Source organism: Pipistrellus hanaki, assembly GCF_964339955.1.
Source record: "Pipistrellus hanaki genome assembly, chromosome: 2".
Taxonomy (NCBI): Eukaryota; Metazoa; Chordata; class Mammalia; order Chiroptera; family Vespertilionidae; genus Pipistrellus; species Pipistrellus hanaki.
The window spans coordinates 122723218-122743047 of record NC_140504.1 but is presented as its reverse complement, the minus strand read 5'-3'; the positions used below and the strand labels follow the sequence as shown (position 1 = coordinate 122743047).

The 19830-nt window shown below is 36.0% G+C and overlaps 1 protein-coding gene across 1 annotated transcript in view; it reads left to right on the top strand.

The window, feature by feature from the left end:
- RANBP9 (RAN binding protein 9) overlaps window positions 1-19830 on the top strand; it is an 83220-nt gene that overhangs the window by 60528 nt on the left and 2862 nt on the right. The window contains exons 7-13 of the mRNA XM_084872729.1: window positions 50-162; window positions 1337-1445; window positions 2575-2765; window positions 3920-4064; window positions 7643-7764; window positions 9549-9700; window positions 17991-18102. Coding sequence (XP_084728855.1) covers window positions 50-162; window positions 1337-1445; window positions 2575-2765; window positions 3920-4064; window positions 7643-7764; window positions 9549-9700; window positions 17991-18102 — 944 coding nt within the window. The remainder of the gene's footprint in view (window positions 1-49; window positions 163-1336; window positions 1446-2574; window positions 2766-3919; window positions 4065-7642; window positions 7765-9548; window positions 9701-17990; window positions 18103-19830) is intronic.

Below are 19830 nucleotides of genomic sequence, written 5' to 3'. Positions count from 1 at the left end.
TGAAGCATGTATTCTCTTGACTAAAAGTTGTGTTCTTTTTTTTTTTAAGAATGGTTTCATCTTATTTAGTTCACCATGGGTACTGTGCCACAGCAGAGGCCTTTGCCAGATCTACAGACCAGACCGTTCTAGAAGAATTAGCTTCCATTAAGAATAGACAAAGTAAGGACTTATGGTGCATGGCTAACACTTGTTTTCAGATTATAGGTTTGGTGATAACGATTTTTATAAATTTGTTAAAATAAATTTTAAAATTGATGCCTCTGGAATTTATTTTTATTGATGTTTTTTAAGATTACTTTTTAAAAATTCACATAGGACTGATAGTTTTGATCTTAAGCCTTTATTGCTTAGGTTCTAGTGCTTTTAACCAGAGCAGTGTGGCCTGTTCTTACAAAGGTAAGTCAGCATGATAACCGTACCATAGTTAGTCATCATAAAATTGGTGTATCCATCAGGAAGGGTATAACTTGATGAGAATATAGGCATAAAAACAAGGCAAAACCATAATGGATGAAAAGAAGAATTTTTTATAGGTCAAACTGCTATAATATCATTGACTACGTTGTATTATAGCTACTGTATGCTTTGTCTCACTATATAATAAGTTCTTGTGAACAGGAAATGATCACATATTCTTTGTATCCTCATCATCTAATATAACAAATACCTGAAACAAGGAATGCTCAATGAGTATCTGTTGAATTCAGATCTTACTAAGTCTAGCATTCTTTTAATACTGGTTCAAAGATTATCATAATTACTTTCAATAGTAAAGATATAAAATGAAATGATTATATTTGATAAGACATTTTGAGTATTATTTCTTTGACTTTCCTATGGTCTTTTTAAAAAACACTATTATTGAGGAATGGTTGACATTAAAAGCTGTACATATTTAGTGAATGTAATTTGATAAGTTTGGAGATTAGTATATGTGCATGAACCCACCAATACACCATGTATGCCATAAAAATAGCCATCTTTTTTGAGGATTTTTTAATTGATTTTTTTAGAGAGCAAGGGATAGGGGAGAAGGGAGAGAGAAAGAGAGAAATATCGATGTGAAAGCAAAACATCAATGGACTGCCTCCTTCATACCCTCTACCAGAGATTGAGCCAAAACCCTGGTGTGCGCCCTTACTGGGAATCAAACCAGCAACCTTTTTGTGCATGGGACAACACCCAACCATCTGAGCCACACTGACCAGGGCCATCTTCTTTACTTTAGTTTTTATTACTTCAGTATTGATTAATAGGTATTTTTCCTATATCACTTATACGATAGTGTTTCTACTCTTAAAAAATTAATCTTTTGCTCTTTTTTTCTAAATAGGAATTCAGAAATTGGTGTTAGCAGGAAGAATGGGAGAAGCCATTGAAACAACACAACAGTTATACCCAAGTTTACTTGAAAGAAATCCTAATCTTCTTTTCACATTGAAGTAAGTTTGTTTAATAAAATATGCTATATTTATTATATATCTGTGTTATATGTAACCAAAATAATTTCCATGTTTTAATTTTTATTTAACCTTCTTTCAAATATTGACAGAAGATTTTGTAATACAGCTCATTTAAGTAACAGGTTACAAAAATACTTGTGTTGAGGAGTATAAACAGATGGCATCTTTTGTTTGGTCTTCTGTCCTTCTGTCTCTGTTTCCAAATGTGAAAATCTTACTTAGAAGATGGGAATCTTATCTGCAAAGTACCTCATAGTAAGTTTGTGGCATTTTAAAAAATTGTGATAAATATGCATAACAAAAATTTGCCATTTTTACGTGTACAGTTCAGTAGTATTAAGTACATTCACATTGTTTTGTAATCAGTGTCAGCTGTCCATCTCCAGAAACTTTCTAACTAAAACTTGGTACCCATTAAACATTAACTCTCCATTTCTCCTCCTGACAACTAACATTCTGTTTTCCGAACTTGAATTTGACTACCCTGTGCTCATATAAATGGAATCATGAAGTACTTGTTCTTTGTTAACTAGTTTATTTCTCTTAGCACAATGTCCTCAAAGTTAATCTGTGTTGTAGCATCTGTCAGAATTTCCTTCCTTTTGCAGGCTGAATGATATTCCATTGTATGCATATGCCACATTTTGTTTATTCACTCATCCATCTTTATTCATTTGTGTTGCTCCCACAGTTGGATATTGTGAATAATGCTTTGAATAGGGGTGATGAAATATCTATTGAAATTCTGTCGTGTTCTTATGTACAGTTTGATTTGCTACCAAGTGCGAATACTATTTTGATTAAATTATTTGGGGACTAAAAAGGTAGTCCATTTTGATTTTATTATATATCTATAGATAAGCTTTCATTTTCTTGGTAAATTTTGATTCAAGGACATACAGCTTTTGCATATAGTCTATTTTTCTGGAAAATTTAAAAATATTCTAACCAGTATAGTATATAAAATCACATTTAGTGCTTTTAGCATACTATCTTAAGGCCAAAGTTATTGATAAATACAAGTTATTAAATTATCTCCTTTCAGAAATCTGTTGCTATTAAATAATTGGCTATTTGAAGATTAAGTAAATTTTTTTTCTTTCTTTAGAGTGCGTCAGTTTATAGAAATGGTGAATGGTACAGATAGTGAAGTACGGTGTTTGGGAGGCCGGAGTCCAAAATCTCAAGACAGTTATCCTGTTAGCCCTCGACCTTTTAGTAGTCCAAGTATGAGCCCCAGCCATGGAATGAATATCCACAATTTAGCATCAGGCAAAGGAAGTGCTGCACATTTTTCTGGTGAGATTCAATCTTATGACATTATCTTTATATTTTTGAACTACAATAAAATTTTAAAAAATCTGGACACTTCTGTAGCAGTTTTGCACGTGTGTATCTCAAGATACTCTGGAAGAAGAACTATAGGTGTATCAGATGCATGTGTTTTTAGTACCAGGAAGTAACTTGAAGAGCTATTTCTGAGAATAAGTTATTATAGCATATCTTTGTAAACAGATGCTAATGTTTAAGTTGTCTCTAGAAATTAAATCATAGATATTTGGTAATGAAAACATAATTATATGTTTTCATGAAGTTTAAATTTAAAGGTAGTGATGTGTCTGTGATGTCTTATGCCACCAATGACCAAATCTAGTTGGGCTGTCTGCTATCTATCTTATTCTTTCTCAACCAAGCCTAGTTCATTTTCTCCTGTTCACCACCACCACCACCACCATCACCATCACCATCCCTCCTCACTTCCACACCCCCCGTCTGTCGTGGTTTTGTTTTTTTGCTCAGCAGCCTAATTCTCCAGGGCTTTTGGTGTTCTCTTGATTAGAATTCTCTCCTTTCTTAGCTTTTATGATAATTTCTACAAGTTTATTTCTAATCCTCCTTAGTCTTCCTTCTTTGCTTATCTCTTTCATTCTGTTTTCCCCATGGTGTTATCTTCCTCGGTTCATTTAACTTTATAAAACAGAAGTCAAGTGCTGTTTCCTTTCCTTTCATAGAATAACAACTTAGCTTTTTCTCAGTCAGCATATAGCTCTCTTTATATCACCATCCTGTACAGTGCAGATGCTTTTCATGTTTGTATCCTTAGCTGCTTCTCCTCTTGAATATCATATACAGTCACTTCAGACTTGGACAAATTCTTAGCCTCAATAAAATGGGGGTGATGATAACACTGCTCTCATGGGGGATTGATCCATAATGAAGCCTTCAATAAATGTTAGAAGAGATGGTAATTATAGCTCACAATTAAGTGTACATATATCTTTTCAAAGAAGGTAACTGTTTGTTTACTATTTAAATAATCCATTGATTTAAATAGTCCTATATTTTAAATACAAAAGTCAGAATATGGGTATATTATTTACAACCTAATAATAAATAAAGGTTTGTTTCTATTTTCAAGACCTATCTTCTTCTTCTTTTTTTTTTTCTTCCAGGTTTTGAAAATTGTAGTAATGGTGTAATATCAAATAAAGTACATCAATCATATTGCCATAGTAAACACCAGTCAACTAATTTGAATGTACCAGAACTGAACAGTATAAACATGTCAAGATCACAGCAAGTTAATAACTTCACCAGGTAAATGATTTCTCTAGCTTTTACATTACTATAAGCAGCCTAATTCAGGTTATCATGTTTAATAATTTGGAAAATTTGAGTTATATGGCTAATAATGGAGGTCTAGGAGTTCCCAAGCCCCCAGAGAATAAAAGGTTAGGGAATAAGTTTCCCAAAGCTTTTCCGTCTCTCAGTATGCGCATAGGCTCTTTCTTTGTTCTTTCTTATTATTCTCCATTCCTTTGCCCTTTTAGTTAGGTTATAAGGACAAATGCAGGGCTTTTGCCATCACTCTTCCTGCCATCACAGACCTATACAGATGATCACACACATGCTACTTGTTATGTTTCCAACTTAAGTCAAAGTATTGCATTTAACCTTTAGTTTTAACATATGATATGTTTACAACTATTTTTTCTCTGTGTGTGTGTATTTTTTTTTTTTTTTTTTTGCTGTAAACTAATGTGGAATGTTTACTGACTTTCAGTTAACTAATTTTACTTAAAAAAAAAAAAAAAAAAAAAAAAAAAAAGCCCAAACTCTTATTTGAGAGCCTATCTTTACATAGCTTGATTATAGCAGATGTGGTTGTCATTTAGAACAGTGGTCTCCAACCAATGGTCTGCCTAACACTGGTGGTCCGTGAGGTCCAAAACGTTGGCAACTGCTGGTTAAGGAAACCTTTGGCGCAGCAGTTGCCAACTGGTGGTCCGTGAACCACTAGTCGTCCGTGAGGTCCGAAAGATTGGTGACCGCTGATTTAGAACATAGAGCATGAGGGTAGTATTGAGGACCTATTGGATGTTAGCCATTTTGTTAGGCAGGAAGAGCTTTGAGAGAAAAGAAGACTATCCTATATAATAAAAGGGTAATATGCAAATCAGCTGAATGGCAGAATGACTGGTCACTATAATGTGCACTGACCACAAGGGGGCAGAGGCTCAATGCAGGAGCTCCTCCCACCCCATCCCCCACCCCCACCCCCGTGGTTAGTGTGCTCCTAGCGGGTAGCAGGCCTAAGCTGCAGTCGGACATCCCCCCGAGAGCTCCTAGACTGAAAAGGCATAGGCCAGGCTGAGGTGTGTGTTGTCCCTTCCTCTTCTTTCTCCAGTGCATGAATGCCGTGCACCGGACCTCTAGTATCACTGTGTTATGACATACTCAGGTTTAATGTTCATGAAATCTTTTAAAAGTTTCTGAAATGTAATCACCTGAATTCAATACTAATGTGTGAAAACAAAATCTTATGAATTCAGCCTACCCAAATCATATAGCATTTGAATCTCAATTTGGTGTAGAACTCATGTTATAACATTTTAAAAATAATTATAATGACCTTAGCCGGTGTGTCTCAGTTTATTGAGCATTATCCTGTGCACTGAAAGGTTGCTGGTTTGATTCCTGGTCTGGGCATATGTCCAGGTTGTGAGTTCAATCCCCAGTTGAAGTGTGTACAGGAGGCAACTGATCAATGTTTCTCTCCCTCCACCCCCTTTCCCTTCCTCTTGTTCTAAAATCAATTTAAAGAATAGCAAAAAAATAATGGATAGATTTTACAATTTTATGCTGGTTTGGTCTTATAACATGAATTTTTTGGTGACACTGCATTTTGGGGGAATTGTTCATCAGTGCAGATTTTATCAAAGGAGAGAGAACTTAACTTTTAGCAAGGAATCTTAATGGAAATATGACTCCAGAAAAAGGAATGTATGTAAAAATCTGTATTTGCAAAGTTAGCAATTTATTAGAATCTCCAGGTTATCCTTCACAAGTGACCAAAATTTACTGAAGTAATGGTGTGTGGTATACAGGTTTTAATGGAGGTCCACAGAAGTCATATGAAAACAGTAGAAAAAAATAAGGAGGTCAGGGTAGTCTTTGATAGTAGAGATGACATACTAAAAACATAAAATTAGAATATTTAGTAGTAAAAATTATGAATGGGAATTTTAAAAGGTAAGATTTTAGTACTTATCATTGATAGTTTTACCATTTTTTGTAATCAGGATTGCAATCAGTTGGTGAGTTTTTCTCTTAAATACTATCCTCATGGCAGGAAGTTGCTAAAGGGACCTATTGCTTCCTGAGTTCAGGGAAGGAAACGTAACATAAGGTGTTGATGACACAGCATTCTCCCTTGTGGTCAGTGTAAGAAAGTAAGCTTTTTAAATTCCCTTAAACTGTTCAACAGTAACAATTACTTTTAGTTGATAATGATTTTCCTTGCAACAGTATTGTGTAGTAGGCAAAAATGGTATTAACTATGAAAACCATTTTACAGATGTAGAGCTGAATACAAAAAAAATGAATGTGTGTGGGGGTTTTTTTAAAGGTCAATAATTAGTAGCTAGTAAGTTGCAGAACTCAGACTACTTCCCAGGATTTGTGACTTCCATCCAGACTTGCGCTTTTTCCATTATACTTCCCTCTATTTGAAAGTCTCCTCTCCATGCTAATGTCTGTTCTAGTTAAAACTCAAGTTCACATTACTTCTTCCAGGACTTTTGCCTTGATTTATATCCCCACCACATGTTGTGTCACTCCTTGCAATTAACTTTTATCATAGTAATAGTCCTCTGCAAAGAACAACTTTCTTAGTTTTTAACAGGTAGTTTGCTCCTACAGGGCAGAGGCAGTTTCCTTATATCCTTAGCACCTAACATGGAACATGGAGAACATGGCTCAAGGGTTCTTGAATGTGTATTGAATGAAAAAATCCCTCTCAAATAGTATATTGAATTGTTTTCTTAAAAAATTGTTTAGTATATTTTTAAGATCACCAAAAGCTATATGTCCTTAAGGATTTCTACTAAACATTATTTTTAATGTTAAATTTTTTTAACAATTCTTAAAGGTCACCAATATAACACACAGCTTTTCTGACAAATGAAGGAGTCCTAAGGCAGTTGCCACCTTCTTTCTAGATCTGTCTTTTCACCAAATAGATTATACTGATAGAAGTGTGCATGTACCCACACGCATGGTACTTAAACCACACACACAAGTCATGCCAGGTGTTAACCATCTCTGGTGGCATTATGCGTAGAGTGCCTTTTGTTCATCTGCATTTATTGTTGTTGGTTTTTCTAAGAAATGAATATCCCTTCCCCCCCCCCCTTTTTTTTTTTTAATAGAAAGGGTCATTTTTATTTAAATATTTCCTAAATTTTCATCAAATGTTGCCTTTTGGGCTGTGTAATCGCTACGTAGATCTTCATGGGTGAGTCTTAAAGATTAGGTATTTATTGTTGCTTACTGTGCGGATGAATCTGAAGGTCCTACATTGACTACTATAGTATGTCCAAATGTAGTTATTGGCACATAGGTATTCATTCAGTAAATATAAAATGAGTAAAAATTGAAAGCACCCTAAATATACAAATCAACTTTTTTAAAATTAAGATTTGGCAATACTTTTAGTGTATTTATTTCCCTTATCTCTAGAAGTACAACTTTGTTAAAAGTCAGCTATATATTTGGCTTTGAATATATTCAAGACTTAACTAAATACCTACTTTGAAGTTGAATAGTAATTTATTTTAAAATAAGCTGCAAGAAGTGTGCGATTTCTAAAATTAGGTTTGTTTTTTCGTTTTCAGTAATGATGTAGACATGGAAACAGATCACTACTCCAATGGAGTTGGAGAAACTTCATCCAATGGTTTCCTAAATGGTAGCTCTAAACATGACCACGAAATGGAAGATTGTGACACCGAAATGGGTCTGCAGTGATATTTCTTACATTTTTTAATAAAAAATGATGACTACAAGGTTATGTTTTTACTCGTACTGATTTGCAGCTTGATGAGCATAAATCAAATTTTAAAGATAGATGTATGTGCCATTGGATTTGACAATACACATTACTTCTCTTAAACTTCCTTGTGAGAGTGGGTTGCTAGACAGAGCAGAGTTACTTTATAGTACTTTCTGAAGTTAAATGCTACAGAGTTTTCTTCACTGAACTGTTTGGGCTCAACTTTAGCGCTGTCATTAGTGCAGTGGTACCAACTTTGTGTTAAATATCCTTTAGAGCAGTGGTCGCCAACCAGTGGTCCATGGATCACTGGCAGTCCATGTCTGAAAGGTTGGCAACCGCTGCTTTAGAGGATATTTAAGGTTGTAAATATAGAAAGATTTTATACTTATTTTACTATACCCAGTAAAGGCCAAATGGGTAGAGATGCTTTTATAAATTCTAATCAAACAGAATTTCTTAAATTTATTTAATGTGAATATATGTGACTATTCATAGTTCACTGTCTGGCACTGAGTAGGTACTTAAGTGTGACTCCACCTCCTCTTCCCCCTAAGTTAAATGTCATGCTTAATTTACTTTCTTGACAACTTGTGTAGTAAATTGTATTGTAAAGTTAAATCATCAGCAAACTTTCCCATCAATTGGAAAGTGAACATTATTAAAGCTTATAAATCCTTCTTTGTCAGAATTCCATGGCCAGCATTAGACTTCTCAGTATTTTGAGGTTAAAAGGTATTTTTTCAAATTGTTATGGGTATATATAAGAAACTACTTTATAAATGTAATTATTATTTTATTATTTATACAACTACCTTTTTGAGAATTATGTATTCTCTATAAATCCTTTTTTCAAGCAACGAGTATGATTAAAAAGGCAGCCTTGTTTTATTTTATCAGATAATCAGCAACCTTAAAATTCGGAGTAGTTTGAGCATTGAGATTAAGAGCAGGAGTTATACAGCCAAATTACCTGGATTCAAATTCTGCAACTGCTACTTACTAGCTGTGTAACCTTGGGCAAATTAAGAGTTCTGTGCCTTGGTTTCTTCATCTGTAAAATGGGTATTATACAATAATAACTGTCTTATAGATCATTGAGACAATTAAATGAGCTAATCTGTGGAAAGCTAATAGAACAAAGTGCTTATTACATGTTATAATCATTTGTGATTACATGTATTATTAGTAATTTAAATGGTTACATTATTTATTATTGTCAACCAAAATATATACCATAAAATATTTTATAAAAGTAGTATTCTTAGCATAACTAATCCTTTTTTATTAGTAAAATATGGTATCTTTTGTGTTTTTATTGGAATTTTTTCGCCTCTCTTAGCATCCAGGAATCATTTTAATTCTGTCTCTATTCTATGGCAGTTAAAGTAGCCTGTCAGGCAGTTACTAACTTTTTCTTTTTTCCTTAATGTCGCTTATTGTAGTTTTAGAGACTTGTGCTTAACTTTTTATAAAATTTTCCTTGACATATAGGTACATCCTAACACTGAGAAAGGTTGTCACCTGACTTTCAACTGCATGCTAGATATTGGATCCTAGACTCTTGAGACCTAGATAAAACGTACCTTTTAGCTGCAAAGTTTCATATTAAATTAATCTGCATATTTAGAGAAAAACATTAGGTAATGGTTACTAAATTAAACATATAAAATGTTATAAACAATTTGTGTTTATTTCTCCATTGCACTTCATTCAGTAAGGTAGTAAAATGCTTATTTTGGTTACAGAAGTTGATTCAAGTCAGTTAAGACGCCAGTTGTGTGGAGGAAGTCAAGCCGCTATAGAAAGAATGATTCACTTTGGAAGAGAGCTACAAGCAATGAGTGAACAGCTGAGGAGAGAATGTGGCAAGAACACAGCAAATAAAAAAATGCTGAAGGTACATTTGTTTTCCCCTGCAAAATATAAATGCATCAGAGGAACTAAATTGTAGTTTTGTAACACACTGAACAGAGCTAGAAATTCTTGTTGCACATGAACTCCTCCCTGGCTTCCTATTTGAGAGTGAAAGTGTTCTATGTGTTTGGGCAGTTCTGCTGTACTGGAAATAGTACTGCAGTTCAAGTAAAAAGTATGGATTCAATCCCCACTTGTGCAACCTGTCAGCATTATGTGCACTTTGTCAACTTACTTTTCTTAGTGTTTTCTCAGCTATAAAACTGGCAAAATTAGGAAAAATATGAGTATGCTGATAAAACTGTAAATCTGAGGTATTTTTATTTTAGTAAGCATTGCTCAGGTTGTAGCAAATTGAAAGTCTAATACATGGTTTTCTTAGGAAAAATATGAGTATGCTGATAAAACTGTAAATCTGAGGTATTTTTATTTTAGTAAGCATTGCTCAGGTTGTAGCAAATTGAAAGTCTAATACATGGTTTTCATTTTGATGAAGATTGGTGAAGGATTTGGGTCATCTACTTTATACATTTTCAGGTCTTTTTTAGATTGGCATTTATGATAGCTAATAAGATGAATACAACTTAAACAATTTAGTAAGTTAGGCACAAATTTGTGTATCATTGAAGTTGGGAGTTTTCTCCTGCCTTAAGTCAGGATTGTAATTAGCTGTGGAGATGTTATTCCTTTAAAAGCTTGTTCATATTCAAAAAGTCCTACCAGCTCTGTAAATCTATGAAATATTAACCTAGCCATTGTATTTTTTTTTTTATCCTGCGTTAGGTTTGTTGTAGTGTGGAATTTCTCCGTTGCTAGTGGGAGTGGGGTTCTCATATCTTGAGAAAAATAATTTTCTAAGACGCATGGGAGAATGAGATATATTGAAAGGTTTGTGTGTTATTGTATCCCTTGGTTTGCAAAGTCCCATTTCCCTTAAACCAGTCTTGGAAAATATGCAGCTGGAGGTTCAGCAGAGCTAGAAGCAAAATCAGTGTCCAAAGTGTCTGTTCCATGGTGGAGTTGAGTGCAGCAGTGCATCAGGCTGATTGTAATCTATTAGTGCATGCGGGAGATTGCAGGGGAGTATGCCCCCTGCAATAAGTCCCAAGAGAGCCAGGAAGGCCAACAGAGCCAAACAAAGGCAGGAATTCCTTTGTTTAGAAGTTTAATGAATACCAAATCTTCCCACACTTGCAGGGGGCCATGCCTATTCTGACCTATGGCTTGTTACCCGGTGTGATTGACAGACAAGTACCTTCCCATGTCACTCAGACCTGGAGAGTGTTAAACTGCAGCTTCCTGGCAAAGCTGTACAAATGGCATACCTACATTATCTAGCCTTCTCTTTGTGCTTCTTTCCAGTTATTAATAACCAGGTTATAACAGTGGTATCAGGTTGGGCTCAGAGGTGGTAAGTTATAAACATTTTCTCCTGAATGTTTTGAAAGTTCAAAAAACAAAGGAGATATTCATGTCGTGCTGTTTGGGTGTGATGTACGTAGTGGCCAAGGGCAAGGCTCCTGACATCCCTTCCTGACTCAGACTGAGAGTGCACCAGTAGCAACACCTAGTAGCACTGAATGTAGCATAAAGTCAGCAAAAATCATGCACCTACATATCTGCTTGATCTAGGATGGGTTAAGGAGACACCTATATACATTTCCAGTTAAAGGAAATGTATATTTGGTATCTGAGTTGTGAAGAGAGGTGTAGTCACTATACTTAGTACTTCATCTACTGGATAGCAAACTGCTATTTTAATAGTGATCATCAGCTCTTAAAAAAAAAGTTTAAAAGATATTTGGTAGGTTATGTGATTAAAGCTGTTTTTATTTTTAAACATCCTTTTTAAAAATATATTTTATTAATTTTTTAAAATATATTTCATTGATTTTGTACAGAGAGGAAGAGAGAGGGATAGAGAGTTAGAAACATCAATGAGAGAGAGTCATCGATCAGCTGCCTCCTGCACACCCCCTACTGGGGATATGCCCGCAACCAAGGTACATGCCCTTGACCGGAATCGAACCCGGGACCCTTCAGTCCGCAGGTTGTCGCTCTATCCACTGAGCCAAACTGGTTTCGGCATACACATCCTTTTTAAAAGAAATTATTTGTACTGATTTCAGAGAGGAAGGGAGAGAAAAATAGAAACATCAGTGATGAGAGAGAATCACTGATTGGCTGCCTCCTTCATACCCCCCATGGGGGATTGAGCTGCAACCTGAGCAGGTGCTTTAACTAGGAACCAAACTATGACTTCCTAATTCATAGGTTAACTCTCAATCACCAAGCCACATGGGCAGCTATTTTTTGTTTAAAAAGTCAAATCAGACATTCATACACTGTTAGGAAAATAGCTGTCCACATTTGCCCTATAAGTTTATGAGTTCTTTGAGGTCAGGCTAGGTCATTGGTCGGCAAACTGTGGCTCGCGAGCCACATGCAGCTCACGAGCCACGGTTTGCCACTCTGTTGATTAATGAGTTTGCCGACAACTGCATAAGGCATTACCCTTACCCAGAAGTTTTGACTTCAGGTTAAAGACATTAGTACATTATTAAAATGTTTTTTTTAAGTGTTTTTCCCTAAGGCAGTGGTCGGCAAACTCATTAGTAAACAGAGCCTGTTTGCTGACCACTGGGCTAAGTCTTTCCTTAACTTGTCCCCTTTTAAATATATCTTATGCATATAGAACCTAGGTATTCAATAAATGTTTTATTCAGTTGAGATTGAATTTATTTGAGAATTATAACTGATTTTTCAAGATTGGGTATTTTCATCACTATCAACTTTGTAGAACCTTTTCTCATATCGCGTGGCAAGAAGAAACTTATTTCTTAGCCTTTAAGTTTAAGATAGCTAAAGTCATTCATTTAGGAAATTATTTTGCTAGATACCGAGGTTCTCAACCTTTCTGGTGTCTAGACACCTTAAGAAACTATTAAATATTCTCAAAGAGTTTATTGATTTTACTATACTAGAAATTAGAACTAAAACTAAAAACAATTCATTAGAAATAACAGTAAATCCTTTAATTAAATATTTTTGTGGCGGGGGGGGGGGGGGGGGGGAGACTATCTTCCCCAAAATGGGGGAAAATTAGGCAGTGTGGAGAAGCGAATGTGCGTGAGCAGCTCAGCCAGCAGGGCTTTTACTCCAGGAATTGAAGCAGTAGAGCCATTTATACTCCCTCTTTATAAACTGCTACAGATTTTAAGGCAAATAGTAGTAGTTTTAGAATCCTATCTAAATGAAGTCACATTTCCCTCAGAAATTATTCTTACTGATGTAGTATTTTTAAAATAAAAAGTAACCCATAATGTCTTTGGTTACCATCACCAATTAAGTTTTGTAACAGGATTTTAAACTTAGAAGTTGCTTTGTTGATTTCATTCCCTTTGTAAAGTAAGATATGGTGCTAGGTATTTACTACTGGGAACTTGATGCTATTGACCTTTTTATTTTTTAAGGTTTTGTTAGTTTTCTTGGTTATAGCTTCACTCTACTTCTAAACTGTGTTTCATAGTGTTGATGTGTGATTCTTCTATAATCAAGTCTAATCTACACCACTTCTGTATTTAAAATTCCATTGCCTTATTGGCCAAAAAATTCAAGCTTTTTAGTGTTTTTTAGAGGCATTTTAGGATTTAACCCCTTACCTGTGGTTCCAACCATGCCTTTTTCTCCTTTCACTCAGCCTGTGTCCATGTAGCTTGAGCCTATTTCTGTGATTGCATCATGTGACACAATACACCTACGTTAATAAGCAGTATGCTATGTTATTTATTTATGTGTTTTTTCCACAAAATTATGTGACTCCTTGAAACAGTGACAAGGTCCTGGTGATCCGTGTCCTCAGTTGTCTGGTTGCTGTGTCCAATAAAATTTGATTGAATTGTACTGAAAACAATAGGGCAGAATTTTGGACTTTTTTCCCCCTCTTAAAATTTATATTGAAAATTAAAAGGGACTTCTCTTACTAAAAGAAGTACAGTACTAGCTGTGTGATCTTAACTTCTTACTGCCTCAATTTGCATCCCTGTATGATGGACATTATAGTATCCACCTCATAAGGTTTTCGTGAGGATTAAATAAGATGATCCACATTAGTGCTTAAAACATTGCCTCATACAAAGTTAGTGCATAATAAGTTACTACCATCATTATCATTGTATTTTTGTTTTAAATACTAGAAAGTGAAAACAGAAAAATGATCCTGATTTGAGATTTGGAACATTTCCCCTTTTTTTAAAAAATATATTTTGTTGATTTTTTACAGAGAGGAAGGGAGAGGGATAGAAAGTTAGAAACATCGATAAGAGAGAAACATCAATCAGCTGCCTCCTGCACACCCCCTGTTAGGATGTGCCCGCAGCCAAGGTACATGCCCGTGACCGGAATCGAACCTGGGACCTTTCAGTCCACAAGCCGATGCTCTGTCCTGAGCCAAACCAGTTTCGGCCATTTCACCTTTTTGGTAGCATGTCCACATATATAGACCCAAGAGGATAGTTTTGTGTTTAAAATTTTTATGTACCAATTATTCCCTGAACAGTTCTTTAGTATATCTTTTAAAATTTATCCATACTTTGGAGATGGTACCTCATTAGATAGGTATGGAGTAAATTAAGGCTTGAGCAAAGTGATTAGAAGTAAAGTGATTGATTAGAGTTAGCTTTATAGGATATATAATATTAATATTCTTTCCATCAATAAATTAGGATTGGGGGCATTCAGGAAATACAACCTAAGTAGCTTTGTGGGATGCATAAAATACCTTAAAACTTTCAAAAGCAGATCTTGTGATCACCAGGTGTGTAAAGTTTTTCCCTATATCAAGCACCTATCAGTAACTGCAGGGGATTCAAAATAGTATAATTTTTTTAATCTTCAGAGAACTTTCATAATAATTGGGGTGAGAAGTCTGATGTGAAATACTTAGCAATGATGACAGGGGGGGACCCACATGTTTGTTTAGAGACACATGTATTCCCTGTCTGGTAGCCGTGGACTGATGGCACAGCTTTGCTTTATGGACAATTCTTCCCTAATTTCCACAATATGAAGGCCAGTTTGGATAAGAAAGGGTAAGAATACAGGTGTCCAGGAATCCTTTCCCCTACCTTTGCTCCCTCAGAACACTAATAAGATACTGAGAGGAATGCTAGAGCTGTACCTAGGAGATAATCATCTTTAGGAATCTCAGTCATCCACACTTCCAGAGTCGGCATTTTGAAAGTTGTTACTGAATTCACTGATTTACAGTTTCCTCAGCACCTCTCTGTGTATGTGTTCTGAATTTGGAAGGTGCCCTGTATCTAACTATATCTGTACCTCTATTATATTATTATTCCAGATTAGGGTATTCCCTTTGGCAAAATAATATACATAATTTATTGAAAGATTAGAATGAACCGACATTGCTAATTTCATTTAGCTCATTGTGAAATATGACCTCTTATAATCCCCATTACACAAATGATGAAACTGACACTTAGGTCGTTAATTGCTAAAGGCTACACTAATGATGCAGGCTGGTGATTGATGCCCATGTCTGAAACCACTGTGTATGTGCCTCCTATTAAAAACAGTCATTTGAAAAGACTATGATTTGTCATCTACTTTAGGAGGGGTGACTTGAGAATGGTTGGATATAGGTGGACCCTATCCTTTTTATGTCAAATTCATATCAGTGGTAATAAATTGGAGAGTATCTAAATGCTGGAACGAAGATGGCGGCGTAGGTAAACACACCTGAACTGCTGCCGTACACAACAGTTTCAAAACTACAACTAAAAAACGGAACAGCTATCACCCAAAGCCGGGGAGGGCTGGCTGAGTGGAAGCTCTACAACTAGACTGAAAGATAAAGGAGCATTCAGGGCACAAGCGCTGAAAAACTGAGGTAGGGGGCGCGGACGCGATACGGGCTAGCGGCGGATCCCAGCTGGCGGAGAGTGTTGTTTTCTTCAACTGGAAGAGAGACAAGCTCCCTATCTCTCTGAAATCCAGTTTGGGGGGAGAGGCTACACTGTCTGCCATCAGGCCGGAAAGTGAGGGTGGCTTGCTTGCAGAGCTGCGAGCAAGGATAATTGTTTGCTGTGCTGTGGTGCAATACGCAGGTCGGAGAGGCGGCTGACAGGCAGCCATCGCTGTTGGCCACGCCCCAGCCTAGTGATGCCCTGAGACTCCACCCCCACAATCTACAAACACACCCAAGCTCCAAGCAGTGGCTTTTGCAAATGAATGGCCTTCTCTATTGCAGTTTAACCTAACAAACTTGCAACAACCTGGTGCAGACAGCCCCAAGCAGGGAGAGAGGACTGAGGTTCTCGCTGTAGCTCCTGCAGGGTGGCCTCAGACAGTAGCTGAACTGCACCCCATTGGAGATCCAGAAGCCAGTGTTCCTAGTGGTCAGTTTCAACCCCTCACACCCATAAGTGACACATTCGGGAGACGGACTCAGTGAGCACCAGAGCCCCACTGAAACAAAGCATGTCTCCAACGCAGCAGTTCTTCCTTTATAGACACAGTTGGTCCTCACAGACAATTGGCCTGGAGATCAATTCCTCCCAGTGTACCAACAGCAATCAGGGCTTAATTACACCAAGACTTTGCACTCAGGCCACAAAGGGATATACCAAAAGCGACCACCTCAGGTAATTGGGGAAGCTGAGCTACTGGCCCCTATAGGCCACCTACCTTACAAAGCCACTCCATCGACACAAGGAGACAGCCAAAATGAGACACAGAAGCATGTCACGAATGGGAAGGATGGAGGAAAGTAAACTACTGGACGACACAGAGTTCAGAATCACATTTATAAGGTTACTCAAGAATCTTCTAAAAACCTTTGAGAACTTGATGAGACCTCCAAGAAGTTTTGTGAGACCTTCAAGGACCTTAAAGAGAATTCCAAAAAAAAATGGAAAAGGACCAGTCAGAAATTAAGCATACTATATCTGAAATAAAGAATATGCAGAAACTAAACTATAGATCAACATATCCCAAGAATCAAACCAAAGATCTGGAATATAAGGGGGAAAAAATCACCCAACCAGAGAGGCAGAAAGAAAGAAGAATTCAAAAGTGTGAGGATAATGTAAGGAACCTCTGAGACAGGTTAAAGGGTACCAACATCCGAATGTTTGGGGTGCTAGAAGAAGAGAGCGGGCAGGATATTGAAGGCCTATTGGAAGAAAAATGACAGAAAATTTTCCCTACCTGGTGAAGGAAATAGACTTACAACTCCAGGAAGCGCACAGAACCCCAAACAAGAGGAAACCAAAGAGGACCACGCCAAGACACATCATAATTAAAATGCCAAGGGCAAAAGACAAAGAGAGAATCTTACAAGCAGCAAGAGGAAAAGAGCTAGTTACCTACAAGGGAGTACCCTTATGACTGTCGGGTGATTTCTCAACAGAAACTATGTAGGCCTGAAGGGAGTGGCAAGAAATACTCAAAATGATGAACAAGAACCTACAACCAAGTTTACCCAGCAAAGCTATCATTCAGAATTGAAGGGTAGATAAAGAGCTTCACAGACAAGAAAAAGTTAAAGGAGTTCATCAACACCAAACCAGTATTATATGAAATGCTGAAGGGTATTCTTTAAGAGGAAGAAGAAGAAAAAGGTAAAGGTAAAAAATTATGAACAACAAAAAGACATCAAATACATACTACCAACAAGTGAATCTAAAAATCAAGTGAATAAAAAATCTGAAGAACAAAATGGACTGGTGAATATAATAGAATCAGGGATATAGAAAGGAATTGGACTAACAGTTCTCAGGGGGAAGGGTTCTGAGGGGTGAGGGAAGAGATTGGACAAAAGTCTTACACCTATGGGAGTAAGGGCATGGGGTGATGTTGGGAATCAGGTGGAGGAGAGCTATGGGGGGTAGGGGGGGGGAAAGGAACACCTGTAATAGTATGAACAATAAAGATTTTTTTTTTTAAGTATCTAAATGCTTTGTCTTCCTCTTTAACTTAACCAGTATTAGCCCATTTCACAGGAATCCATTCTTTAAATTTGTAGTGTGTGTTCCTGCTCTGTATGTATTGTAGAGATAGGGGGAAAATAATGAGAATGTGTTTACAAAAAGAATGAAAAATCAAGCTTTGCTTCATAATCTAGTAAATGGGTTTAAATGTCACAGTAGTATAGTGCCTGAAAGCTGTATTTTACCAGACTCTCAGTTTGTAATCATGGTGAGCATAGTAGTTGGAACTATTTGAACTAAAAACCAAATTGCTGTTTTCAACAGGATGCATTCAGTTTACTAGCTTATTCAGATCCTTGGAACAGCCCTGTTGGAAATCAGCTTGACCCAATTCAGAGAGAACCTGTATGCTCAGCTCTTAACAGTGCAATATTAGGTAAGTGAAGCTAAAAAGCACAACTCCAAATAGATACTTTGAATATTTGAGGTGATATTTGTGTTGACATTTTATATTTTAGTAAAATTATAAGGGAAAGGTTCCCTACATTTTAAAATTAAGATTACCTCAGAATACAGTAATCTTCCTCCATTATTTTTGTTCCAGATTAAATGGATTCAAATGGAATAAAACAGTACATTGGGGAGCGTCCTTTTTATGTCAAAGTCACATCAATGGTAATTGGGAAGTTTGGAAATTAGAAATTTTTGTGTACGTAAATATTTCTGGCCTGAGCCACCCATTTTACAACTCGCACCATGCTTCAGATACAGGCACAAAGGGGCTTCCAGGTGACTTGGAAATGCCCTGTCACTTCTAACCCTTTGTCAAATTATAGTTGCATTAAAGTTAAGCATATTCAACTACATGCCCTTCCCTAATAAAAAGTGTGTGAGGCACATGAGCCTAACCAGTGGTCAAGGACAATAAAGGGGGTGGGGACATTAAGTGGGGGGGAGGGGGTGTGAAATGGGGCGTTGAGGACAAATATGTGATTCCTTAATCAATAAAGAAATTAATAAAATAAAAATAGGGGGAAAAAGTGTGTGAGGAAGAGAACAGCAATTTAAATAAGTTTAGCCAGGGGTGAGCATGGAGTGAAAAATTGGAATTTGCTGTTTCCCTGGTTGATTGCCATTCCTATGAGCCAGCTCACCACAGATTCTGATTGTAGTGTTCATATGTTGAACAAGTCTTTTTCTATGAATTATGTAACTGTACATTTTGTGCATTTATATTTAAACTCTATAGGGTTAATTATGTAAAGCTATGTTTTAATTTCTAGGCAATTCTTTTCAAAGGTAGTTCAGATAAGAGTGATTTTTCACCTGACTCTCTAATTCCTCTTTTATGGCCAGAAAATAAAGCAAGCAAATAAAAGTATTCATATTTGAGCCTTAATCTGTTCTTTTTTTTTTCCTTATAAAATTCATTTTTAACTCATTGTGCTAAGGTCTTATACTAGTTTTGGAATAAGAGTAATATCTTAGTGTATTTTTTCTTAAATTTAGAATTTGTATGTAAAAAATAATGTGAGTTTTCTTTGCAATTGTGTTATAATTTCTTTGGTCATGAAATTCATGTAGCTTTGCTAGTAAAAAAAAAAAAATATATAGCTTAGTAGCAGTGCTGGGATTGTAGGGCAAATTATGGTTTGCTATACTATGGTTTGCTATAGTTGTATTTTTTTTTAAGTTACATTATCAGTAATCATGAAGCCCTATCATTGCTTTGCATTTAGGTACCACTCAAACCTGGAAAAATTTGAAAAGTAATCAGTTTTCTTAAAAGTTTTCTATATCTTGTGTTCTTCAAGGGGATTAAATTTTAAAATAGTAAATTACTTGGGACCATTATCCAATATATTATGTATTATATATTGTACTACATATTATGTAGATTTGTCCACAAATAGTGCTTAAATTTAATAAGATTATTAAACTGCAGAGGACCTGTCTGCATATCTATTGATATAAATACTAAATTATGTAATCTACTAGTGCTTGAAGTTGTATCAATTGTATGTAATTCTTGCAAATTTTGTATCAAAAATTTTAATATATATATATATATATATAATTATTTATTTTTTTACAGAGAGGAAGGGAGAGGGATAGAGAGCTAGAAACATCGATGGGAGAGAAACATCGACCAGCTACCTCCTGC